General features: G+C 37.2%; 1 protein-coding gene across 1 annotated transcript in view; it reads right to left on the reverse strand.

Moving 5' to 3' along the window:
* NDUFS4 (NADH:ubiquinone oxidoreductase subunit S4) overlaps nucleotides 1–12,791 on the reverse strand; it is a 119,602-nt gene extending 106,811 nt beyond the window's left edge. Inside the window, exon 1 of the mRNA XM_079702311.1 lies at nucleotides 12,693–12,791. Coding sequence (XP_079558437.1) covers nucleotides 12,693–12,790 — 98 coding nt within the window. The 5' untranslated portion in view covers nucleotide 12,791. The remainder of the gene's footprint in view (nucleotides 1–12,692) is intronic.
* Nucleotides 12,792–18,074: the final 5,283 nt, after the last annotated feature.

An 18,074-nucleotide genomic window follows, 5' to 3' on the forward strand; every position in this document is an offset into this window, starting at 1 on the left:
AGATGTAGTAAGCACACTCTATCCTGTCTCCCCCACTGAATACAACCATAAATACTGGACACGATGCTTGGAAAAGCTATTTGAACACTGAAAGGTAAATAGCAAGCAGATCAGGGAAGATTACCAGAATTCAAAGTATCACTCAACCAGAGACAAGTTTACCACATTTTTTCCCTCCAGTAGCCCTTGCCTGAACTTAATGCAACTGAAAACCTAGAAACGAGCACTTCTGGAGGAGAAGCATTCTGTCCCAAGAAGCTAGAAAGGGAACTAACAGAAATGTTTGAGTGGGAAATCACCCATTTTTTTCTCTTTTCTTTGTTTTCTCATGCACCAAGTGGTAGGCAATCCTACGGCTTCCACACATGGAAACCTGCAAGAGCCAAAAACTAGAGGGAAGGAAACCTTCTTCTCCATTCACTGAAGTTGTGATTTTAAGAAGGTAGGACCAACACCTACTGCTTTTTTGGGTTTTTTCTCTCTCTGTCCTCCCATCCCTTAGCCCCTGATGCAAATGTAACTGTAGGACTGCACTACAAAACAAGGTAGCAAGAGCCACAAGTTCCTAGATGGAAACTAAAAGGGAAACCCCATGGAATTGGGTCTTCAGAACATAATGGAATTAAACTAGAAATCAGAAACAGAAAGATGAGAGGAAAAATCTCCAAATTCTTGGAAATTAAAACATTTCTAAATAATCTATGCATCAAAAAGGAAGTCTGGAGGGAAATAAGATATTTTGAACCAAAAGATAATAAAATACAACGTATCAAAATTTGTGGGATGGAACTAAAGCAATTCAAAAGAAAACAGAAGATGAAGAAGTCCTTCCTAGCTCATTTTATGAGTCCAGTACTATACCCTGATATCAAAACAAAAATAGAACAAAAAAAGAAAACTACAACCAATATCCTTCATGAATATAGATGTAAAAATCCTCAACAAAGTATTAGCAAATCAAACACAGAAGTATATAAAAAGAATTAAATAATACAACCAAGTGGGATTTATCCTGAGAATGCAAGGCTGCTTCAGTATTTGAAAAATCAACATAATTCAACATATTGACAGGCTAAAGAAGAAAAACCATAATAATATATCAACTGATACAGAAAAGGCATTAGATAAAATATAACATCCATTCATGATTAAAACCTATTAGCAATCTAGAAGTAGAAACTTCCTCAATCTGATAAAAGGCATTTCTACCAAAAAAATCTTTAGCTAACATTATATTTAATGGTGGAAAACTGAAAGCTTTCCTTTAAGATCAGTAAATGGCAAGGATGTCTACTGTCACCACCCTTGTTTAACACTTCTGGAAACCAAAAAGAAACAAAGGTATAGAGATTGGACAGAATAAATAAACTGTCCCTATTCACATACTACATGATTACCTACGTAAAAAATCCCCAAGAATCTATAAAATACATAAAGAACTAACAAATGAATATAGCAAGCTTGCCTGCAAAGTCAAACACACAAAAATCAGTTCTACTTCTATATATGGCAATGTACAATTACAAACTGAAATTTTAAAAACAAGGCTATTTACCACAGCTCCCCCAAATTGAGATATGTAGGCATAAATCTAACAGAACATACAGGATCTGCAGATTCAAAACTACGAAACACTGATGAAAGAAATCAATAAATAAATGAAGAGATGTCCATATATACGGACGGACTGGAAGGTTCAGCATAGTAAAAATGACAACTCTCCTCAAATTAATCTATAGATCTAAAAAAACACCAATCAAAACCTCAGGTGGATTTTTCAGAGATATGGACAAAAATGATTCTAAAATTTAGACAAAAAGGCAAAGGAACTAGAATAGCTAAAAAAAATTTGAAAAACAAGAATGAAATTGGAAGAATCACAACTCCTCAATTACAATACATTAACTATAAAGCTATAGTAATCAAGACTATGTGGTATTGGCAAACGGATTTAGATCAATGGAACAGACCCAGACAAATATAGTCAACTGATTGGGCTTCCCCGGTGGCGCAGTGGTTGGGAGTCTGCCTGCCGATGCAGGGGACACGGGTTCGTGCCCCGGTCCGGGAAGATCCCACATGCCGTGGAGCAGCTGGGCCCGCTGAGCCTGCGCATCCGGAGCCTGTGCTCCACAACGGGAGAGGCCACAACAGTGAGAGGCCCGCATACCGCAAAAAAAAAAAAAAAAAAAGTATAAGTCAACTGATTACTGACAAAGGTCCAAAAGCAATTCAGTGGTAAAAGAATAGTCTTTACAATAAATGGTGTTGGAACAAATATACGTCCATTTGCAAAAAAAATTAAGCTCAACTTAAATCTCACACTTTATATAAAAATTCACTCAATATGGATCATAGATCTGAATAAAAAGATTTCAAAACTTCAAGAAGAAAATAGAGGAAAAAATCTTCATGTCCTGGGGTTAGGCAAAGAGTTCTCTGATATGACAACAAAAGTACAATCCATAAGAGAAAAAAACTGGTGAACTTTATCAATATTAAAAACTTTTACTCCCTGAAAGATACTGTTAAAAGAATGAAAAGAAAAGCTACAGATGGGGAGAAAATATTTGCAAACTACATATCTAACAAAGGTCTTATATCCAGAATATTTTAAGAACTCTCAAAGCTCAACAATAAGAAAATAAACAACCCAACTTAAAAACTGGCAAAAGACATAACAGACACTTCACCTCAATATTATTAGCCATTAGGGAAATACATATTAAAACCACATGAGTTATCCATGATGGAAATGCAAATCAAAACCACCAGATACCACTTCATACTCACTAGGATGGTTATAATAAAGATGGTAATAACGAGTGTTGGCAAGATTGTGAAGCCAATGGAACCCTCATTCACTGCTGGTGGGAATGTAAAGTGGTGCAGACACTTTGGAAAGAGTCTGGCAGTTACTCAGAGGGCTAAACACAGAGTTATCATATTGTCCAGCAATTCAACTCCTCCGTATATACCCAAAAGAGTGAAAACCTGTGTCACACAAAAACTTGTACACAAATGTTCACAGAACATTATTCATACTAGCCAAAAGGTGAAAACAGACCCACTGTCCATCAACTTGTGGATAAAGTGTGATATGTCCATTCAACAGAACATTATTCATCAATAAAAAGGAATCAAGTATTGATACATGCTACAACTTGGTTAAACCTTGAAAACATTAAGAGAAGCCAGTCACAAAAGACCACATATGATTCTCTTTGTATGAAATGTCCAGAGTAGGCAAACCTAAAAGACAGAAAGCAGGTTGGTGGTTGCCTAGGGCTAGGGGAAGGGAGAAACAGGGAGTGACAGCTAATGAGCACAGGATTTTTTCTTGGAGTGATGGAAATGTTCTAAAATTGACTGTGAATGGTTGCACAACTCTGTGAATATACTAAAAACCATCAAATCATACATTTTATATGAATGAATTATATGGTAATTATATCTCAATAAAGTTGTTATAAAAAACACAATGAATTATCATTAGACACCAATGAAAATGGCTAAATTTAAAAATACTGACAATACCAATGTTAATAAGGATGCAGAGCAATTAAATTTCCAAACATTGCTGCTGGAAAAGCAAAATGGTATGACTACTCTGAAAAATAGTTTTGCAGTACCTTATAAAGTTGAAGTATATTACCTACGGCCCAGAAATCTCCCTCCTGGGTATCTACTCTAGAGAAATGAAATTATGTTTACATAAAATCCTGTACACAGATGTTTAAAGTGGCTCTATTTACCACTGTCAAAAACTGGAAAAAGGGCTTCCCTGGTGGCGCAGTGGTTAAGAACCCGCCTGCCAATGCAGGGGACACAGGTTCGAGCCCTGGTCTGGGAAGATTCCACATGCCACAGAGCAACTAAGCCCATGAGCCACAACTACTGAGTCTGCACTCTAGAGCCCGCGAGCCACAACTGCTGAAGCCTGCACGCCTAGAGCCCACGCTCCGCAACGGGAGCAGCCACCACAATAAGGGGCCCACACACCGCAAAGAAGAGTAGCCCCCGCTTACCACAACTAGAGAAAGCCTGCGCACAGCAACCGACCCAATGCAACCAAAAATAAATAATAAATTAATTAATTTTAAAATAAAAACTGGAAAAAATTGAAATGTTCTTCAAGGGGTAAATGGATAAATAAACTGTGGTATATCCAAAGAATGGAATATGATTTAGCAATAAAGAGAATGAACTATTGATACACACAACTTAGAAGAATCTCAAAGGCATTATGCTAAGTGAAAGAAACCAATCTTCACAAGGTGGTATACCATATGGTTCCATTTATATTACCGTCTCAAAATTACAAAACTATGGAGATGAAGAAAAGATTATTTGTTGCCAGAGATTACAGGGGTAGGGAGGGACTCCTTTGGGGTGGAGTCTTTTGGGGTGAAGTCCTTTGGTATTCTGTACGCTGATTATTGAGATGGTTACACAAATCTATACGTTTGTTAAAATTCTAAAAACTGTTCACCAAAAGGAAAATAGTGGATTTTTCTTTATAATTTTCAAAATTAAAAAATGTTAAATCCAATTGAGAGTCAGTAGTCAATATTGAGAGTCAGTAGTCAATATTGAGAGTCAATAGCTTTTCTTTAATTTGGTTTAAATTCACTAGACTACCACTTCTGATCATCTCATTTAGTTTAAAATACAGTATATAGTTCAAACAAAGATACAGAAAAAATGAAATTCATCCTAAGGAGTACCAAAAGGTAATAAATCTGGTCATTAATTAGGGGTAAATAAACTAGACATGCTAAGCCTGGAGCACAGACTCAGAAGGAGAATGACCGATGACAAATGTCTTCAATTATCTGAAGAGCTGACATGTGCACAAGAGTTAGAATTTTTCCATATAATATTAAAGAGAAACTTCATTTACCAGTGAGCCTAAAAATATAGAAGGTTTTCTAGGGCTACCAGTAATTCACCATATATTCCTCAATTGCTAGATAATCAAGAAGCAGGAAGTTCTGGAGATTCTTGCATTAAACAAAGGGTCAGACGGGATGATCCAAGAGTTTTCTTCCACCTGAAACATTATATGAACTATAACTTCTACAGTTAACCTACCAAAGTAGAAGACACCGAACATCTAAAAAGGTATCCCTTCCTGCCAAAATATCACCTTTCATTGCATAAAAATATTAAATAGCACTCTAAGTTCCAAATTTTTAAAAAGACCAAATGAATTCAAAATCTTAACAAATGCCTTATTAAGACCCATTTTATTTCTCCAAATCTCATTTGTACTAAGGATATTAAGATTAAATTCAAATTACTAATGTCTAATTAAATCTAATTTCATTAGACTTAAAAGACAAAAGTTATAAATATAAATTTCATGCAAACTTCTATAAGTATATTGAAGAAATGTCTTGAAAAAGAAGTACTCTTTCCACACAAAGGGTGGTAGTCCTCAAAAGAGCCAAAACATCTGTATTCACTTTAAAGCTCATCAAGACAGACTGACATTTTTAGGAGAAGCATATGGCTTGCTGAACAGTCATCTAGAACAGGATCTTTCGTCTAGTAAACCCTATTCAAGGACCATTTACTAATGTATGGAGTGGCTGAATAAAGAAAAGAACATATTTTTAAGTCCTAGAAAACACAAAGAAATAAACTCTTCATCTAGCTTTGTTAAGGATACAGCAAAACACATTAGAAAAGCAGCCGGATCTTTACTCTCAGAGACAGTGCTCTCAACATCTGAAACAATTCTAAAAAATCACTGAAAGAAAAGAACTCTAGAAAAGCTTTCTTAGAGAACTATATCCAGCCAAAGACCACCTCCCTAAAAAAGGCATTTCCATTTTAAAGGATAAAACACTTTCTTCTCAAAACTCTGAAGGGCAGAGTTCAACAGCTGCGCTATATTAAACCTGAGCCCTTCCAAAAGGAAGAACAAGAGTCTCTGGAGAGCGAGTAACATGGCCTGCTTTCTCCAAAATTATCAAAATGCCTGCTTTGCCTCAAAGGAAAGTTTCTCCAAGAAACAGCCTCTATACAATACATGGGTGAAAAACAAAACTTAGATTAGGAAAACATGCACAAATAGAAGCATTTGTTTCTGGAAATCTCCTCCGCCTAAGGCAAAATGCATTCTGAAGTCCTTCAAGACATAGCATGGAAACTATTAAACAAAAAAAACCAAAAACAGTAGTTTTCAGCCCTAGCTTCCCTTCAGAATCACTATAGAGCTAGGTCTCCACCTAAATTTACTGAACCAATATATATTGGGACCAAGGCATCTGAATTATTTATGCACACAGCAAGTGATTTTGATGCACAGCAAGGGTTTAAAAACAACTGAACTGGAGCATGATCCCATAGAGGAAAAATTAAAGTCTAGTGAGTAAAGACAAGAAGGAAAGGTCACATTTGAGCAACTAACTAGTTCTAAAGAACCTAAGGTTGTATACACCTATTAAAATACTCAGTAACAAACAGAAAGAGAATTTGAAACAGAAATTCTGAATTGTTCTCATGCCATTACTTAAAGAACAAAAGTCTTAGAATAGTTTGCTAAAATATCCAAATATTTAGATGAAAGTTGTTATGAAGAATGTGATCACTGCAAAGGTTCCATCAGGGTCTCTGGATACTGCAAACTGAAAAAAAGAAAAGTTATAATAAGAGCTCACGTATTATATGTATTATCTGTCAACCTTTAAAAAGTTCAAGGCTTTAATCACAACAAAGTAAACTTCAGCCATTATCAAAGCTTTATTAAGCCTACTTCATTTTACACAAAATTCTACCAGGTTTTATTTGGTTGGTATTCAAATCCATGATAAACGAAAACTGGCAGTGGAACTGCTAAAGGGGAGCAGACCAGTCAAGGAAAGATACAAAAACACTATTAAAAAGTAGACACAAGAACTCAGAAAGCACAGCAGACACTTGATAGTTTTTAAAGGCAGCAGAATACGGTAACTCTATTTCCTAATGATCACTAGAGTAAAGAAAAAGAAAAATATGTTCAGTATACCTTGTTTAATACATACCTTACATGTATTTTGTTTAAGAGGGTAAGAAAGTATAATAATGAAGTTACCTATACAAAGTCTCTCATCAAAAATAATTACAAAATTTAGGGGAAAAAATCCTTACCACAAAAATAACCACAGGGCTTCCCTGGTGGCGCAGTGGTTGAGAGTCCGCCTGCCAATGCAGGGGACACGGGTTCGTGCCCCGGTCTGCGAGGATCCCACATGCCGCGGAGCGGATGGGCGCGTGAGCCATGGCCGTTGAGCCTGCGCGTCCGGAGCCTGTGCTCCGCAACAGGAGAGGCCACAGCAGTGAGAGGCCCACAGCAGTGAGAGGCCCGCGGACCGCAGGGGAAAAAAAAAAAACACCCACAAAACCCCCTAATTCCTCAATTGGAGACTCTAGCTGTATAAAAGGAACAATGGAATGAAAGTAAAGAGCATCAGATAGTCTTTTAAATAAAGAATACACCTTGAGGGGAGGGACAGACTGGGAGTTGGGGACTGACATACACACACTGCTATATTTAAAATAGATAACTAACAAGGACCTACTGTATAGCACAGGGAACTCTGCCCAATATTCTGTAATAACCTAAATGGGAAAAGAATTTGAAAAAGAATAGATATATGTATATGTATAACTGAATCACTTTGCTATACACCTGAAACTAATAGAACATTGTTAAACAACTATACTCCAACATAAAATAAATAAATAAAAAAAATATATATATATATATATATATATATCTGCTAAAAGGAAAAGAAAACAGAGAAGACACTGAGGTTTTAATTTACTATTACCAGACATAATATTTCTCTCTGCAAAAGTCAACATATTCCTTTAAATTGCTAAGTCAGACCATTTCCTAGTAATGTAAACTTAAAATCTGTTTCTTTGTCTGAAAAATGAGAATAAAAACATGTGAGTTGTAGGATTACTGTGAGAAATGGGATAACAAAGGTAACGTCCTTGGCACAGTGGCTAATAAACAGTGAGAAATAAATGTTAGCTGCCATTATTAATTTGTACTCAGAATAAACATCATAAAAATGATTCTCAATGTTCACCAAAGGATATATTTTAGAAGCTTTTCCATTTGAAATGGTCTTATTCTGCATTCACCCCACACCCAGAGACCTCTCTAAAATGTATTATACAGGAATCAAGTTGCCCCATCTTTCTTCATTAAGTCCCATGTATTATCAACTTTTAAAAACTTCATGTAAAGTAGCTTGCACACAGCAAGTCTAATAATCACATTTAGTTACTATTATTCCTAAAGAGCTCTCATGTTCTGAGTACCCTTTCTCAAATTAAATTCATTTCCACCTCTGTTTTAAATTTGAAAACAAAAGAGGAATCAGGACACTTGTCAAAGAAGTGCTTGAGTACAAAAAAAAAATCTATTTAGGGACTCCCCTGGTGGCGCAGTGGTTAAGAATCCGCCTGCCGACGCAGGGGACACAGGTTCAATCCCTGGTCCAGGAAGATCCCACATGCCGCAGAGCAACTAAGCCCGTGCATCACAACTTCTGAGCCTGTGCTCTAGAGCCCATGAGCCACAACTACTGAGCCCACATGCCACAACTACTGAAGCCTGTGCACCTAGAGCCTGTGCTCCACAACAAGAGAAGGCACCACAATGAGAAGCTCGTGCACCACAACGAAGAGTAGCCTCCACTCGCCACAACCAGAGAAAAGCCCACGCGCAGCAACGAAAACCCAACACAGCCAAAAATAAATAAATACATAAATTTATTAAAGAAAAAAAAACCTGCTCATTTTCAAGTGTGTGTGTGCACGCTCACTTGTGTGTAGAAGAGTCAGTATAGGTTGTTATGCTGAGGCAGCCAACAATCCAAACAACTTTGTGGCTTATAACAAAGTTTGTTTCTGTCACTTTACATTTTATATAACCTATAAGAATCAGCTTCTGCTTTCCTCCATGTTATCTTTATTCCAGGATCTAGGCTGAAAGAAAAGACCCCACCAGGGACAGCAGAGGAAAAAATGACATGGCAAAACATGGGATAACTCTTGGAGCTTCTGCTTGACATGGTATAACATTCCTGGTTAACATTTCATTGGTCAAGGGACTTTCCTGGTGATCCAGTGGTTAAGAATCTGCCTTCCAATGCAAATTACACGGGTTCGATCCCTGGTCTGGAACTAAGATCCCACATGCCATGGGGCAACTAATCCCATGTGTGGCAACTACTGAGCCTGCGTGCCACAACTAGAGAGCCCATGTGCTACAACTACAGAGCCCATGCTCTCTGGAGCCCATGCACCACAACTAGAGAGGAGCGAGCCCACGCGCCGCAATGAAAGATCCCCCGTGCCACGACTAAGACCCGATGCAGCCAAAAATAAATAAATAAATAACTTTTTTTAAAAAAGAATGGTGGGGAGAGGAGATGGTCCCCTTGGAAAAAAAAATTCATTAGTCAAAACAAGTCACTTGGCCAATGGGGTGGTGATGTATAATCCTGTCACAGGGAATGGAAATTAATATTATAAATAATAATACCATCTACCACGATATCCACTATCAAGACTAAAGAAAAGAAAAATATTCAGGCTATTCAAACCAATAATAAAATCAGCATTTATTTCGGCAAGGTTTACTATGTGCCAAGACATTATTCTAATATTTATTAATGTTAAAATATTTAAATCAACAAAGATGTCTGCTACTGATGAAAACAGACCAACTAATTATGGGTATTTTTTAATGAGGAAAATAAGCAAAACAATGAAATCTATTAGAAAACACATTAGAAACATTGAAAGCTCACAAAACTTGGCTTTGATATGGTTCAGACAGCAAAAAGTAGTTGCCCTTCAGAGGAATTTGTTTATCCAGCTTATCTGAAGCAGAAGCTAACCTACTGATTTTAAATGTCCTAAGTGTTTTTCAAATTAGGGCTGAGACAGTTTCTTAGCAAGATGTAATACACACAGAACTCTTATCAAACTTAGTGTCTCTTACTCATTGAAGGTTCCTGCAGACTCATATTCATACTGGCTTATCTAACGCTGAAAAAGGAAACATAGCAACAAAATACAGCCAAAGACTGGAGCACAAAATAGGCCTCACAAAAAGGTCCCATACACTCAGTCCCCACCAGTATTAATTAACACCCTCTGAAGACCCTAAGGAGCTATATTTGAGGTAAACACAAGACTCAGTCCAATTGAGAAGTGATAGAACAGGGCTAGGTGAGATAAGTATGCATGAATAGGTTAAAGAAAATAAAAACAAAAACACTGTATCAAATGTCCTGAGTCCCAAGTATTGCTATTTTGAAATAGACTGCCATTTTATCTGATTTTAGATTAATACACTAAATAGTTAAACTTACCCTGGACAATCCCTTAGGAAAGTCAGGGAAAGTAAGAATAAATGTAGGCCATATATCCGGGGTTGTCCCCTCTCTCTTCAGCCCAGGCAAGTAAGAAGCACGTGGAAACAGACTCACTCTAAAGCAGGATCTCAGCAACTAGATCAGCTGAATCAACTACATTGTTTAAACAATTTTTCCTCTTTCTTGTGTGTACACATTGTTGGGTTTTTTTGGTTTGCTCTTTGGTTTTTTACAGATATACTAAAGTTAAATTCATATAAGTTAATGTAGCAGTTAACTGCTTCTTTCCTTCTGCTGATAGTTCCTTTTCTTCAATATTTATATTTGTTCACTACTCCCTTCTTTATCAAGGGCCTTACTGATTCTATCCCCCCTCATTTCACTCAAGTGATCTGAAATGTCACATCATTTGCAAATATTTTCTAAGCAATACAATAAAATGAATTTTAGATGCAGATGTCCCCATTAATTGGTTCTCTTTCCACGCTCTACCTTTTCAGATCCTCATTACTCTCAAAACATAATGTGAAGAGACTGCTTAAGGACGAAAAGCAAATAATATCTAAGAGAGAAGTGCCATAAATTTCTCTCAAGGTGAAGTGAACAACATAAGCTCTTCAGGTAAAAAAGGTGGTAAAGAAAGCAAATAAACGTATCATTTCACTTGAGCTTAAAATTTGTTTTCCTTGGCTTTTAAGTTTTTTAAAGTCTGAAACAAAGGTCATCTCACATGATTTAAAATTTTATTTTCAAGTCTCTTTTAACACATTTGCAAGCAGAAACTCTTTAAGTGTGGATAAGTAGTACTAATTAGCAAAGTTTCCAAAATCTAGTATCTTAACTTCGACAACTATAAATTGCTAATAAAATGGCTGTGACTTAGACATACATCCATGTTTTGATTAGCCATGGACCCTTCAAATTTGTTCTCAGTTCTAGGAATACCGTGAACTTCTCGGGAATGCAAAATTAATGCCCATAGTATCTAGGAGAATAAGAACTAACCTTGGTCACCTCTATTCTAGACCTAAGTCAACCAGTGGAGTATCTTACCTTAGAGAAATACTCATGTGCAGAACAGTTAACTGTTGTACAAACTTACCTTTCCCCAATCTTAGCATTCTTATTTTTCAATGACACTATATTATGTATACATCACTCTATTATTGCCTTCAAGACTTTTCATAAGCCACTGACATCACCTTTCCCATCCATCATCCACTATTTAAAACCTTAATAAAACTTACCTCCAAAAATCCTTTCTAATTAACTCTAGTTCTAACTCTCTGTATTCCCTTTATGTTTAATATAACACTAATTAGCGTTTCACTGGACCCTCTTTTCAATTTTTAACCACTCCCATTCCTCCCACCCATTCACATCTGTCCATCCAGTCTTTCCATCGCTGTTCTAAGCACTCATGTAGAAGATACTGAACATAAGCCCTGGCTAGTATTTATACTAACAAGCTGTGAAAATAGCAATGAAACAAAATAATTCTTCGCAGACAAAAATGCTAGAATGTGTGTGTGCGCACGCGGGCGCGCGCATGCTGTTGTGTCAGTACTATGATAAAGTCGGGAAAATTCAGAAAAATAGGGAAATGGAGGGTTAAGTAACGCAGTCGAAAAAGAAATCACCATCATAAAAATGCTTCAAGGCAAAACAATGAACGACAACAATCTCTGAATTACTGTATTACTGTGAGGCTTTAATAAAATTCTGGTTGGGAAAACTCCCGGCATTACCACCAGTCTTTTAAAAATTACTTTCCAGTACTACTAGCAGTGATATTTTCACTAACGTTGATTTCCAACCAAGTTTTCCTCCCAAGCAGCCTGATAAATAAAACAATCTTTCAGTGCAGAAACCCAATCAATATCACCTAAAGCCGTGGAAAGGGAGGGAGTGATTTAACCCTCCAGTAAAGACTGGAGTGATGGGCAAACAGGTAAAAAATGGAGGGGTGCGGAAAGTGGGGAGAAAAATGAGTGAGACTCCGCCCCCTCTCTCTGGGGGCTCGGCTCTTAGCTCTGGAGACAGCCCCACTCCACAGACCCCTCACAGCAGCAGTCCAAGTTTCCAAGAAACGAGAGGTACTCCTCCCCCCTCCCCGCATTCACGCCCCCGCTGGCCTGGCCAAGCTTCCCCAGGTCGCAGCTAGTCCCAAATCCGCCCGCCCTCTCCCGTGGAAAGGGTCAGCAGAGGACGTTTTCCCGAGGCCTTCTCCGGGACCCAGCAGCAGAGACCTCCGCAAAAGTGGAGAGACCCGAGAAGCTTGAAGAAGCCTCACAATGCTGTTACCTGGTAGGAACCTTGGAAACGGAAACGGCAGCTACAGCCGCTGCCCTTCTCCCCCGCAACGCTTGCCTCAGCGCCGCTGACATTGAGACCGCCGCCATCTTGCTTCAGGCAAACACTAGGACGGATCACCGCAAGGGACAAACTTCCTTCGTTTTCAAGAGAATGGAACCGCAATGCCACGGAGTGGGTTTTTGGGGTTAATTTTATCCTTGTTTGGTGTTTTGTTAAATAATGGAGTTTAGAAAAGAGGTGAAACGTTTGGTTGAAAGAGATAAGAAGGAAAGTGGACGGAAGAAAAATGCAGAAGTGCATTAAGTGTAAAGATTATCCTCATAAAGTAAAATCCTTTTTTGTTGTTAAGGGCTGGTTACTTAGCAGTTAATCAAGAGACCAAAAGAAAACACTTGAAAGTTTAAACACCTGCAACTCATAATTTTTTCAAAGGACTCAATATTTAGGGCTGAGCCCACTGGAAGAGCCAGAGGGCTCGTTGGGTTCTTGAGAACCTTAAGTAGTACTTTTCCAAAGTGTTGCCAGATTAAGTTTGCAAGACCTCAGGAAAGGGCTGTATTCAGTTTGGTGTTCTGTAGTTGATAGCTATAATGATCATATTTTCCAAATGAAAAATCTAGACACATGGCCTGGCAAAGGATTATTTTTTTGACTTGTGTATTTATATGAAAAACTAACGGAAAATAATATTTTATATCACTCTTTTCCCAGTAAATCCTGAATGTGTGATCATAATCCATAGATACCAGACATATAAACCAAAAATTATCTTCTGAGGCGATTGTTGGAAACATGTTTGTATTGTGGGCTACTGACCTTAAGAACAATGATTAACTGTGGATTATGAAATGAAAAGCAGACTACTTTGTGGGATTTGTTATTTAAAAGATTTTTTTTAAGAGTTAGAACGTTGCTGCTTTTAAAATTAAGCAAGTTAAAACATAACCTTTATTAAAAGAATAGGATTAACAGGAGGATGGGGAATGCCTTGGTTTTGCATTAAGGCCAATTAAAAGAAAACTCAATACATAGGGAAAAGGGGAAAAGAAAGAGATTGAGCACCATAGCACCTGGCACCAAAGAGAGAGAAAGCCATGTCCAGGAAAAGAGGAAATGCACAGAAAGATGAAAGAAGAGATGTCTCAGAGGGAATTTTCTTTTAAACTTTTAGTTTTGAAATAGATTTCACAGGAAGTTGCAAAAACAGTACAGAGAGATCTTGTGTGCCCTTCACCCAGTTTCCCCCATTGATTACATCTTATATAATTGCTGTACAGTATCTAAGCTAGGAAACCGACATTGATATAAAGTGTTTATATGGTCCTATGTCATTCTATCACATGTGTCAATTCATGAAACCACAAACACAATCGAGATACAGACCTATTCCATCACCACAAAAATTTCCCCTGGTGCTACTCTTTCACAGTCGTATCCACCTCCCAATCTCTGGCCACCACTACTGTTGCCATTTTTATAATTTTGTATTTCAAGAATGTTATATAATGGAATCTTACAGTATATGACTTTGAAATTGGCTTCTTTCACTCAGCATAATGCCATTGAGATCCATCCAAGTTATTGCATTTAACAATAGTTCATCCCTTTTTATTGCTGAGTAGTGTTCCATGGTGTATTAGTCCAGATGCTGCCAAAAAACAAAACTAATAGTATATATATCTGGACTACCACAATTTGATTAACCATTCACCTATTGCAGAATATTTTGGTTGTTTCCCATTTGGGGCTATTACAAATAAAACTGCTATGAGCAATCATGTACAGGTTTTTATGTGGACATAAATTTTCATTTCTCTGGGATAAATGCTCAAAAGTGCAATGTATATTTAGTTTTTTAAGAAAACTGCTAAACTATTTTCCAGAAAAGCTGTACCAGTTTTCATCCCCACCAGCAATGTATGAGATCCAGTTTCTCCGTATCCCTGCCGGCATTTGGTATTGTCACTATTTTTAATTTCAGTTCACCTAACATAAATAATAGGTGTGTAGTGATATGTCATCATGGTCTTAATTTGTATTCCTCTAATGGCTAATGATGTTGAATATCTTTTCATGTGCTTATTTGCCTTTATGAATATTCTATTCAGTTAAATGTCTCATTTTGCCCATTTTCTAGTTGCATTATTTGTTTTTTACTGTTACATTTTGTCTTTATATATTCCAGATATGACTCTTTCATCAGATATGTGGTTCATAAATATTTTTTCCTATCTGTAGCTTGTCTTTTCATCCTCTTTACAGGGTGTGTTGCTAAGTAAATGTTTTTAATGTTGATGAAGTCCAGTTTAGTCATTTTTAAACTTATGGATTATGTTTTCTTTTGCTTCCGTGTTTTTTACTTATGTATTTTTGTTGCATTATAATTAACATATAATATTATGTTAGTTTCAAGTGTGTAAGATAGTAATTCGATACTTTTGTACATTATGAAATGATTATAGCAAGAAGACTGCTTAACATCTGTCACTGTACAAAGTTGTTAGAATATTATTGACCAAATTCCCTATGTGTACATTATATCCTGACTTAGTTATTTTATAGCTGGAAGTTTGTACCTCTTAATCCCCTTCACCTATTTTGTCTGTTCCCCCTCCCCTTGGCACTCCCTTTTGGCAAGCACCAGTTTGTTCTCTGTATCTATGAGTCTGTCTTTGTTTTGTTTTGTTTGTACATTTGTTTTGTATTTTAGATTACACATGTAAGTGAAATCACATAGTATTTGTTTTTCTCTGTCTGACTTACTTCACTTAGCATAATACCCTCAAGGTCCATCCATGTTATTGCAAATGGCAAGATTTCATTATTGTTTATGGCTGAGTAATATTCCATTGTGTATATATAGACCACATCTTCTTTATCCATTCATCTATGGATGGCCACATAGGTTGCTTTCATGTCTTGCTTATTGTAAATCTTGCTGCAGTGAACATGGGGTGCATGTATCCTTTCAAATTAGCACTTTCATTTTCTTTGGATAAATACCCAGAAGTTGAATTGCTGGATCATATGGTAGTTCTATTTTTAGTTTCTTGAGGAACCTCCATACTGTTTTCCGTGGCTTTCTAATTTACACTCCCACCAGCAATGCACAAAGATTACCTTTTCTTCGTACCCATGCCAACACGTCGTTTCTTGTTCTTTTGTATGGATTGTGCTTTTGGTGTCTTGTCTAGGTATTGTTCACCAACCCTAGGTCCTGAAGATTTTCTCCTGTGTTTTCTTCTAAAGGTTTTTAGCTTCACCTTTTACATTTAAGTCTATGATCCTCTCTGAGTTCGTTTTTAAGTTTTTAGTTAATAAGGTGTGAATTGTAGGTCAAAGTTCAGTTTTTTACCTGTGGTTATCGAATTGTTTCAGCAATATATTTTGAAAAGACTGTTCTTCTCTCATCGAATTGCTTTTGCACCTTTGTCAAAAAATCAGTTGGCGGAGCTTATGTGTGGCTATTTCTGGGTTCTCTATTTGGGGGGATTTTAAGGCCAAGGTGGCTTTGATTTTAGATTAAATTTTTATAAATATGTTTTCTTTTTTAAGGAGAGACTTACGATCCATCCGAATGTTCACAAGGACAACTTACTATAGCCCTGCTTCTAGTCGTATTGATCGAAAGCCAAGCTCTCCACCTACCACCTACTCCAGTCCCTTCCTTCTATGAGCTTGCAGTCCTCAGCAAAACCCCGCTGTCTGCGTTTTTTGCCTTTTTACTCAGCCCATGATCCAAAACCAGCATTGCCAATAATACACTCCTATAGAATCTCTGGTTTTACTGATTCCCTGGATTCCCTCATCCGCCCATACATGAGTTCTTTCTGACCTCACATACAGGATATAAGTCTGAGAATGGAACAGAAATAACTGGCTGTGTGCATTTCTTTAAAACAATTTCACCTAAACTATAGACTACCACTAAGCTTAATAGAATGTCTAGGTCCAAATACCATCTTATTATTGCAATAGGAGTATTAAAATATGAACTGATGGTAACTTTTGCTGGCATCTCATGCATAGTGACCAGAATTCTCCCGAGCTGCTCATCATTGCTAAACAAAATAGCAACCTAAAACACTTGTTTTAATACCAGCAAGTACTCACTATCCAACCTTATCTGACTCTTCAGTAGTTTGGCATAGCTTTTAACTCAATGTCTTTTACTTCATTTACCAAATGATATTCTGGGGAGAATACTAATTGTGGAAGACTTTAACAGATGCTCCTAAAAATTGATCCCATGCTATTAAGATTCCAGACTTGGATATTCATAATACCTTTGGAGTCACTTTTATCCTCCGGCTTTATTGAGACATGACTGGCGTACAACATTGTATAAGTTCAAGGTATACATTGGGACAATTCAATATACACATATATTGCAAAACAGTTACCACAATAGTGAATACATGTATAACTTCACACAGTTACCTTTGTGCATGTGTGTGTGCTGAGAACTTTTAAGATCGTCTCTCTTAGCAACTTTCAAGTATATAATACAGTATCATTCATTATGGTCACAAAGCTGTACATTACATCCCCAGAACTTAATCACTTTATAACTGGAAGTTTACTTTTTGCCCTTTGAATACCTTCATCCATTCCCACCCTCACCCCCATTCTCACCAGCACCACCTTGCCCTGGAAACCACCTATCTACTCTATTTCTGAGTTCGTTTTTTTTGTTTTTTGTTATTTTTTTTATTTTTATCTTTTTTTTTTTTTCTGCACTGTGTGGGATCTTAGTTCCCGACCAGGGATCCGACCTCTGCCCGCTGCGTTGGGAACGTGGAGTCTTAACCACTGAGCCACCAAGGAAGTCCCTTGGTTTTTTTAGATTCCACATATAAGTGATTTCATACAATATTTATCTTACTCGGTCTGACTTATTTCACATAGCATAATGCCCTCAAGTTTCATCCATGTTGTCACAAATGGCAATAAATTTTAAAATTTCCACCTTTTTATGGCTGAATAATATTCCATTGTGTATGTGTGTGTGTGTGTGTGTGTGTATCACATTTTCTTTATCCTTTCATTCACTGGTGAACACTTAGGTTGCTTCCATGTCATGGCTATTATAAATAATTCTGCAATAGATATGAGGGTGCAGATATCTCTCCAATATAGTGATTTCATTTGCTTCAGATATAGCCCAGAAGTGGAATTGCTGGATCACATGGTAACATTGGAGGCATTCTTAATTCCTCTCTTTCTTTTACCTTTCAGCTCAATCTTTTTTTTTTTTAATTTATTTTTGGCCGCATTGGGTCTTTGCTGCTGGGCCTGGGCTTTCTCTAGTTGCGGCGAGTGGGGGCTACTCTTCGTTGCAGTGCGCAGCCTTCTCATCGCGGTGGCTTC

Source organism: Hyperoodon ampullatus (genome assembly GCF_949752795.1).
Source record: "Hyperoodon ampullatus genome assembly, chromosome: 4".
Lineage (NCBI taxonomy): Eukaryota > Metazoa > Chordata > Mammalia > Artiodactyla > Ziphiidae > Hyperoodon > Hyperoodon ampullatus.